At 42.1% G+C, this 9,661-nt stretch overlaps 1 protein-coding gene across 1 annotated transcript in view; it reads right to left on the bottom strand.

The window, feature by feature from the left end:
- Positions 1–2,975: 2,975 nt before the first annotated feature.
- RHAG (Rh associated glycoprotein) overlaps positions 2,976–9,661 on the bottom strand; it is a 74,919-nt gene continuing 68,233 nt past the window's right edge. The window contains exon 10 of the mRNA XM_089686009.1: positions 2,976–4,843. Coding sequence (XP_089542135.1) covers positions 4,772–4,843 — 72 coding nt within the window. The 3' untranslated portion in view covers positions 2,976–4,771. The remainder of the gene's footprint in view (positions 4,844–9,661) is intronic.

Below are 9,661 nucleotides of genomic sequence, written 5' to 3'. Positions count from 1 at the left end.
GAATACCAGGTACAGGGGCTCATGGGAAACAATACACCAAGGCACTGATCACAGGTCTGGTCCTGCTTAAATACACCTCCTGCAATCAGCCTCAGGTGATGGCTTGATTGCAGGAGTGAGATTCTGGCTGCTGAGAGCACCTGCTGGCCAGCCTTGGTACTGCAGCCCATAAGGCAGGTGAATCCCACCACCATTGGCGATTCCATTCCTGACACCGTCAGAGATGCTAGGTAATCACTGGGGCCGGCGGGTACTCACTGGCCGGGACCCGTTGATTGACAGCCGTGGCTGCAAATGGTGGCGCAAGTAGGGAGCGTGCCCCCCCACCCAGAAACACAAGATCACATATATATGTGTGATTTTGCGCACCCCTGCCATCCTGTAGCAGTATATCTGCTATAGGGCAGTCGGGAAGTGGTTAAGGCTCACTTCTGATATACACTATATTGCCAAAAGTATTGCGAAACCCCTCTGAATCATTGGATTCAGGTTTTCCAATCATCTCCATGGTTACAGGTGTATAATATCAAGCACCTAGGCGTGCAGACTGCTTCTACAAACATTAGTGAAAGAATAGGTTACTCTCAGGATCTCAGTAAAATCAAGCGTGGTACCGTGATAGGTTGCCACCTGTGCAATAAGTCCATCCGTGAAAATTCCTTGCTATTAAATATTCCACAGTCAACTGTTAGTGGTATTATAACAAAGTGGAATCATCCGGGAACAACAGCAACTCAGCCACGAAGTGGTAGGCCACGTAAAATGACAGAGAGGGGTCAGCGCATGCTGAAGCACACAGTGCACAGAAGTCGCCAACTGTCTGCAGAGTCAATGGCTAAAGACCTCAAAACTACATGTGGCCTTCAGATTAGCACAACAACAGTGCATAGAGAACTTCATGGAATGGGTTTCCATGGCTGAGCAGCTGCATCCAAGCCTTACATCACCAAGTGCAATGGAAAGCGTCGGATGCAGTGGCGTAAAGCACGCCCCACTGGACTCTAGCAATGGAGACGTGTTCTTTGGAGTGAAGAATCATGCTTCTCTGTCTGGCAATCCAATGGACAAGCCTAACTTTGGCAGTTGCCAGGAGAATGGTACTTGACTGATTGCATTGTGCCAAGTGTAAAGTTTGGTGTAGGGGGGGATTATGGTGTGGGGTTTCTTGTCAGGGGTTGGGCTTGGCCCCTTAGTTCAAGGGAAGGGAACTCTTAAGGCATCAGCATACCAAGACATTTTGGACAATTTCATGCTCCCAACTTTGTGGGAACAATTCCACAAGGTCCAAAACAAAAAGGATTAGCAAGTTTGGGGTGGAGGAAGTTGACTGGCCTGCACAGAGTCCTGACCTCAACCCAATAGAACATTTTTAGGATGAATTAGTGCAGAGACTGTGAGCCAGGGCTTCCCATCCTCACAAACGTGCTTCTGGAAGAATGGTCAAGCATTCCCTTAGACACAGTCCTAAATCCTAAACCTTGTGGACAGCCTTCCCAGAAAGGTTGAAGCTGTTATAGCTGCACAGGGTGGGACAACTCAATATTGAACCCTATGGACTAAGACTGGGATGCTACTAAAGTTCATGTGCGTGGAAAGGCAGGTGTCCCAATACTTTTGGCAATATAGTGTATATTGAATTCTAATTATCAGCTTTCTCCATGTATGTATTTCTGATTTTGAAATGATGTACAGAACAAGTCAGCTCTTGATTTATCAGTAAATGTGTTTATTGTGCAAATTTGTTTATTCTGCAGTATGGGAGTATCTTAGTACTTGGCTCCCAGAGAAAGATAAAAAGCAAGCATGTATTTAGCAGGCAAGCAGTGGCTTGGTGTCCTTTGAAGAAGTCTCACTTCTATTCTTGTTATTGTGTTCTGTTCCAAAGGGGACAAGGTACATGTAGTAGTATGTCCCATCTTCCTACATGCTATCGGTCGAACAATGCACCTCACTTTCCTCCAGGGCCATGAGACAATGCAGCTAGCAAGATGATGGCCCTTTTCTCTGTCTCCAAGCACTTTCCTCACCAAGCTACAGGGAAGGACAGTGTGAGTACTTCTACATCCCTTGGGCCACAGAAGAGAGAGGGCTGTCAGGTGCAATATCCAACTAATTATCATCTGGGACTGCTTCGCAGTGGATTCTGGAATCCCTTGGCCGGGGAAATGAGAAGAGGTTCATATGGGATCTGAGGAGGTACACCAAAGAGGACTCAGAGCTCCTTAAAGAGACTGTTGCTGATTTTTGGTCTACATTTTGTACTGTGTTTGCCTTGAAGTTGTCCTCAAATTTTGCAGTTCCTTGGGAATCCCATACACCCCTAGAATGCAGAGAGTAGGCAACTAAAATATCCCAAGCAAACCCTCTCCCTTCTGCTAATGCAGCCACTTCTTTGTTAGTTGTCAGATGGCCATGGAGGGGGGAGGGGTGTCAAACTTCACAGCTAGCCTTAGATAGCACATAGCAAGGTGGGACAAAGTACTACATGTACTTTGTCCCCTGGGGAACAGAACACATTTATACAAATTTAAGTGAAATGTCTTCTTTAAATATACAGCATGTTTGATTAGAACAGTGGGAATGATCTTGAATGTAAAGTGTGCCAACAGTGTATTCAAACATGCGTGGGAGAACCATAGATCTATACTCTATACTAAAATCATATATCAATTAAAAAAAAATGGGGCAGACTGTGGACCACTTGGACTTTTTTTTCTGCTGTCACTCTATGTTTGTATTTATTTTGCTCATAGCAACCTTTTGGAATCCATACCTTTATTTTTAGACACCTAGATTGCAAAAATGACAGTTGGAAGGTGCCTGGTTTGTAAGGCCAGCTAGAAATGTTTTATTTTTTACATCAACCCAGTCTGTTTTGTTTATTTATGTATTTAAAATACTTTTTTCCTCTAAAACATGGAAACAGTTTGAAGGGAAATCCTCCTTTAGATGGAACAAAAAAAAATATATAAAACTCAATTTTCAGCTTTTATTAATATAAAAAGCATAAAACAAGGGCAGTAAGAATGTAACAGCATACTCATATATAAAAAAATATGCCATTTCAATAAACAAAATTTTGATAACTTCTTCCAAAACATAATAACACTATAAAAAGTTAAAAATAAAGATCCCTGATAGCTTTAATTTTTAAAGTTATCTTATAAAGAAAAGTATAGTGATTTTTTGTGATAATTCTGTTAAGATTTACCTTTTATTAAAGGGCATATAAACCTGAAAGGCACATTTACTAGCAAAAATTAGACATGGAAAATAAAGGAGCAATTGGCAATGGGGTAAGTTTCTGCAGCTATGTGGACCCAAGCACCAGCCTCAATTGGCTTACAAAAATAATTTGGTCCTCAGCTGCCTGGCAATTAAGAGCTATAGCATATCAACAGATATATTAACATAACTATTGACATCCATTGTATCAAAGGCATTTAGTGCAGGGCATTATTTGATAGAAGAGGTAGAGGCATAGGTTGATGCAAGGAGTAAGGCATAGGCTGGTGCACAGGGTAAAGGCATAGATTGGTGCACTGGGTAAATCGCATTGCTTGGTGCATGGGATAAAATACATACTTTGGACATGGGATAAAGGCATAGGTTAGTGCATATGGTAAAACACATAGAATGGTGCAGAGGAATAAGGGGCATAGGGCATAGTTTGGTACAAATGAAAAAAGGCATAGTTTGGTACATTACAAAATGACCCAACATTCAATTCCCCTTCACTCTCAATTTTCTTTGTGTACCACCCAGTTAGTGAGCATGATGGCATTAGGCCCGAAAAGTAGACATTTCTTGCACAACAGGTGACCAGTTTATGTGGGATAAGACAATTGTGCAAATTTAGCAGACTAAAAAATAGCATTTCAAACCCTAAATTAATTGTTAATTCATCCACAGATTACATTGTTTCACAGTTGATATCGCAATGTATAAACTGCCTTGTTTCTTACACCTTTCAAAAAAGTTAAATCCTAACTTTTTAACAATGGACTTTGAAAAAATGGAAATCAGCCACAGTTTTTGTTGTTTCACAGCTGACATTGCAATAAATGAATTTTTCGCATTTCTCAAAAAAAGTTAAATCAGTTAATTGAAAATAGAATTTTTTTCTTCAGTATCACAGATCTGGAAATATCTGAAACTTTTGAAACAGTTGGAGTTTAAGTGCAGTCTAACATCTTCGGTGAGCAACCTAGAAGGCAGAAGGCATTGAAGAGACGCTGACTAAGCAGTCCTTCATTTGGACTGGTATCCCTACTTTCTATTTTTGATTTCCTTATCCCCTTTATTTTATATGTTAAAAGGAAAATCCAGTTTTCACTTGAAGAGAATCCTCTGCCTCGTGTACCAAATTTTACCAAGACCAGAGGGTGCAATTTGAAATATTTTCTGCAGCAGCCCCTGCTGGTGAAATCAAGGATTACACTTTAATTTTCAGGCATAATTCTATACTATAAATGTATTACAGTGGATAGATTTGTGAATGCTTAACCACATTAGGAACAATATATTGTGGGTCTTTCTGCTGTTTGCAAGGGAGCTACAAGAAGGGGAACTAAATAGAAAAATCAGAATTAGACAGGATCTTTCATGAACTGGATATTGACTTTATCTCAGATCCTAAATAGATTTAGTGGCCTTTTAAGTAGTGGTCCTTCCTTACTGTAATGGGTATAGAGTAAAGTAGACACAATTAACTTTTTGTAATTTAAAGATATAGTTTGATCAGAGAGAAGTACAGGCTGGTTTGTCCTTTCTATGCCTCCATTTTGATCTTCCCATGTTCTGCTTGATATTGGTTGTCATGTTCTTCTTCCTCTAAGGGAACCTGAAAGAGCAATTAACATAATAGATGAGACTTGTTTTATCCAGTTAATAGATGTAAAAAAATTAAAGAGAAAACAGTACTCTTAAAGTAATTTTTGTTGTCATAAGTTTAATGCTCCAAAGGTACCATCAGGGGCGGACTGACCATTCGAGCACTCGGGCACTGCCCAAGGGCCCGGGGTCAGTAGGGGGCCCCATGAAATGCCCCTGTTATATTTTATATAGGCTTTTTTTGAGTGTGGACAAGGACACATGGGCCCCACGATCCCCTATTGCCCGGGGGCCCCATGAGTTGTCAGTTCGCCCCTGGGTACCATATGTCTGTAGCTACTTTGAGCTTTTTCAATTGAAGTCAATATCTGAGCCTAAGGAAGTAATTTCTTAATCAGCACTCCCCTTGGGGGAGAAGGTATAACTAGAAACTACTAAGTCTCAGAAGCACATGGTGGCCTGCAGGCAATAGTCCTTGTAATATAGAGGTCAGAGATGGTCCCTGATGCACCTACTGGTATTATATAGCAACTACAACTCAGTCCACCTTCAGGGAGCTGGCCTATGTCAGGGGCCAGGTCTCAGACCATCCCAAAATGGAAGGCCTTGCTCATGGGTATCAAAGTGTTATAGTTTTTGACCATACATGGGTGGAAGTGTGCTACGGACCTTTCAGACATTACAGAGCTGGTAGGAGGGCAAGGGCTTCGCTGTTAACTAACTGGGTGACTTGGCTGGAAATTGTTTTAATAATCTGTCCCCGGTGTCACCATAATCGTGAGGAAGTTCTCTCCACAACTGGTCCCCAGCTGGGAGTAGGGATCATGACCTCTGGCACTTAGAGGATGTTACAAACTGTCAAAGTATATTTTTTAAGACTCCCTTATAGCCAAATAACCACATCCTTATGAAGGTCATGTCTTACGTAGAAAAACCAGGACATTGGTTGTGTCATAGCACCTTCTTTTACCAGTTGCCCTTTGGTCAATATAACTTGTTGACCAGTGCAACTGGCTTGGGGCTATGCTAAAGAACTAACTCTCTAGGTGGTTAACCTAGGAATTTGGACATTGATGAACCAGAAAAGAGCTTTATTAGTTGCTTTTTTCCATGCATCTCTTATGCAATCCATAGTTACAAGTTCAGTTGACTGACTTTTTAGATTATAGCTATAGTGATCAAATTCGGACACTGGAAGTGTGATTTAAAGCACTTACACGGTACAATATTCTCAATATAAGCTTAATGATTTGGTTGGTAATTAACACAGCAGCTGAAGCAGTAAGCTGAAGCTGTAAAGGAGGATAGAACCGAGAACCTTCAACTATACCCCTTGACAATTGAAAGAATGTAGGTGACAAGTTAGACACTGCTTGGAGTATTGTTGGGAACATACCATACTAGGTAGCAAGTGAGACATTTATTGCTTTATTTTTCAGATGGCTTCTATGATGCATTGCATAAATGACTTAGCAAAACCTGTTTGGCCACTTTTTAATGTCCCAGGTTGTTAAAGTAAACTGATGTTATTCCATCCAAGAGAAAATAAATAAATGACAGCATAGGGGTCTGAATTTAAGTATGACATGGTTGTTTACCATTTAGATGATTATACAGTATGTTAGTATAAAGATTTTATGCTGGCTGAGAACTAGGTAATTATTGTTACCTGAGGATGGGCCAGTCCATCTGAAAATAATGTTTTAGAGCCCTTTTACAGTATAGCTAGTGTTGGATAGTCACATTCAGCTCAGCTTTTTTGTAATGTTGAAGATATTTCACCACTCATTTATGAAGCTTTTTTGAATCTAATGAGTGTCAGGAACATGACCAAATCACCTTAGTCTAATCACCATAGCATGTGTGAAGGCAATGTTAACTGTCCACAAATGTGATGGGGGATGTGAAAGTTTGTGAAACCACCTTGTCCTAATTACATAATCCAATCCCATGGGGCCATGAAGCATGCTACTGTAGCACCCTCCTAGTGTAGCATGCTAGGCAAATTTAGTTTTTGGCTCTTTCTGAAGTCAAGGGAGCAGTGATTGTTTGGTCTGTTCAGGGTTTCACAGGCTGGGAGTTTGATTGCTTTCTCCTGCCCCTGGGCAAAGATCCCAGGGCATATGGATGGAGATGCAAATGACCAGCCTGAATATTTAATATGCTCTAGTCAATCCCTGGAGAGGAGAGTCTAGAAGGTTGCTGGGGGGGTGATAAATAATCTGAAGCTCTGGAGAGATGGTTCTCTTTCCTGCAGAAGAGGGTTCCAAGACTTAGAGAGGGGTTGCCCTTTCTAAGGCAACCCATGGACTGTGTAGCTGTTCTTTGAGGTCTCAGCTGTGGCAGAGCATGGATCCTGGAGCGATCTTCTAGGGAGCTAGCTGTAGGACTTCACCACAAGGGATCTGGTCTAGAGGAGAATTGTCTACCTCACTGGACCATGCCTGGTGAAAACTGGAAGGTGTGCTACCATCCTGGGGACTTGTAAGTAATGACCCTAAAATTATTCCTGGTGAATGTGCAAGAGGTAGCTATGTACTGAGACAGCTCTTATAGGGTCTCAGAGTACTGGTCATTCCCCTGTCCTCAGCAGAATCCTTAAGTGTAAGCCTAGGGAAGAATGTCCTCTTGTTACTGTGCAAACATTTTGGACTATCCCCTGCTTTAATCCCTCCCCTGTTTAAAATTCTACAAGCAATACATTTCAAAAACACAACCCCCAGCATGTGTTTTTGGAGCTGGTGTGCATGGACTGGTGCTTGCAATGGTGGGCAGCCTCTGCACTATTAGGGATAAATCAACCAATACCAGGGTCCCCTACAGAGTTAACACTACACTATACATCCTAACTGTTCTAGTTGTATTTCTGAAGGTAAATTGTTGCCAAATCAACATGATAAACACCAATGGAAATCTCTTCACTATTATGAGATTTAAACACTTGCTGACAGTCATTTCAATAAGATGGAGCTACATAGGTGGTTTAAATGGGCTTGGTCACGTTACTAAAATCAATATCAATTCATTGCCAACAATAATTAATTAATAAGTGTTGCAATTGTTTACTAAGCAAATGGAACAGTTGGTTTCCTATGAGAGAGTCAGGGATTTTTTCTTATGGAGAATCTATCCCTATGCACACGGTGTGTGTGATGAACAATGGTCAGATTTGCACCCTGTACAAATCACTGATCAGCTTTGCCACTGTTTGTACATAATTGCTCATCCAAGTTGTTACCCGCGATTAGGGAATCTGGCCAGCTCTGGACACCATTTCCCACCACAGTTGATTGTACACTTTCCTGACAGACTCCATGGCAACATATGTTTGGGTAGCTCTGCCCTCGCTTCTGCCTCATAGGACTCCACTCCCATAAATTTTCAGGCTGAGCCAGAGACCACGTTTCTTTTTGTCCTCCTCATAAGATCCTTGGAGTGAAGTTTCCCCTACCTTTTGGAAGCATCAGCAGTCAGATCTCATGCAGGAACAGCTGTGCAGATATGAGGAGCATCCTGCAGCATCCAGGAGACTTCCAGCTTTACAGGATGTGTGTTGCCTTCACAGGCTAATTGAATTGAAGTTACTTATATGGGACATGTAGTGAACCACTGCCATCTAGTGGCAAACATGAATGGCAGGTCTCCTCTGCATATGTAAGCTCTCAGACAGGAAATGACTCTTGGTTTAGGAAGCTCGTCAGCCATTTTAGACTTCTATTCACTGGGGATGCAGTGTGCTTGCTTCTCTCCCAAGAGGCCTGAGACATCATCACCTGTAAGTGCCTTTCTTCTGTGTCATCTGTCATTTATGTTACACTAGTTATTCTATGTATACTGATATGCTGTTATTGTATTGTGTTTCAGTTTCACCTATAAAATAAAGTTGGATTCTTTGGTAGACAACACAAGCAGTGGGCTTCTGTTTGCTGGAGATTCTGACAAGGGTTTAGCTGTCCGTTTAGAGCCACACATAGTCAGTGTTTTGAGAATGGAACAGTGAAAAGGTGAAGCGCAACAAGCCTGGAGATAGGAGTCACTGCACAGACAGAATGAGTCTAAGATCAGGAAGACAGTATAAGGCTGAAGATCAGCCACCTGGGACACATCAAGGCAGGGAGAGCATGCCAAGTGTCCAGCAAGATGATGCACGCTCACACTCGTCTAGATCAGCAAGGTCCAGTCAGATTTCATCAGCAAGTGCCCTTTTAGCCAGAGCTCGCGCCAAAGCAGAGGCAGCTCGTGTTCAGCTAGAATTCGCTGAGAAAGAGGCCACCGTTATGAAGGAAATTGCTGAGAAAGAAGCCGCCGCTGCAGCAGCAGAGGCTGCCATTATAAAGGAAAGGGCTGAGAAAGAAAAAGAAAAATCAGAACAAGAAGCAAAGTTGCATATTCTTCAGCGTCAGTGTGCAGCCGCCGCCGCCGCAGCAGAGGCCGCAGCTTATGCCGAAATGGAACGGTATAGAAGTGGGTCTATCCACGAAGGCCGATATGTGCCTGAGAAACCCCTCTCCTCAGTAGAACGCACAAGGGAGTATGTCCAAGAACTGTCAAGCAGCAATGCAACAAAACAGTTCCCTAATCTAGAGTCAGCTGAATCTAAACCAAGACCAGCAGAATCCCTGAGTGTACAAAAACAAACCAATCCAGAATCAGCTGAATCTAAACCAAGACCAGCAGAACCCCTGAGTGTACGAAAACAAACCGATGAGGCCAGCAGTACCAGAGCGATTAAAAATGAATCCTTAGTACAGCAATCCAAACACCAGAGTACACAAGATGTCACTAAATATCTTATCCGTAAAGAAATGGTTAATTCGGGCTTTCTCAA

This window comes from Staurois parvus, unplaced genomic scaffold (genome assembly GCF_062004578.1).
Source record: "Staurois parvus isolate SC_StPar_1 unplaced genomic scaffold, SC_StPar_1.0 ptg000390l, whole genome shotgun sequence".
NCBI lineage: Eukaryota > Metazoa > Chordata > Amphibia > Anura > Ranidae > Staurois > Staurois parvus.
The sequence above is the reverse complement of the archived record's forward strand: the minus strand, read 5'-3'. Positions and strand labels throughout refer to the sequence as shown.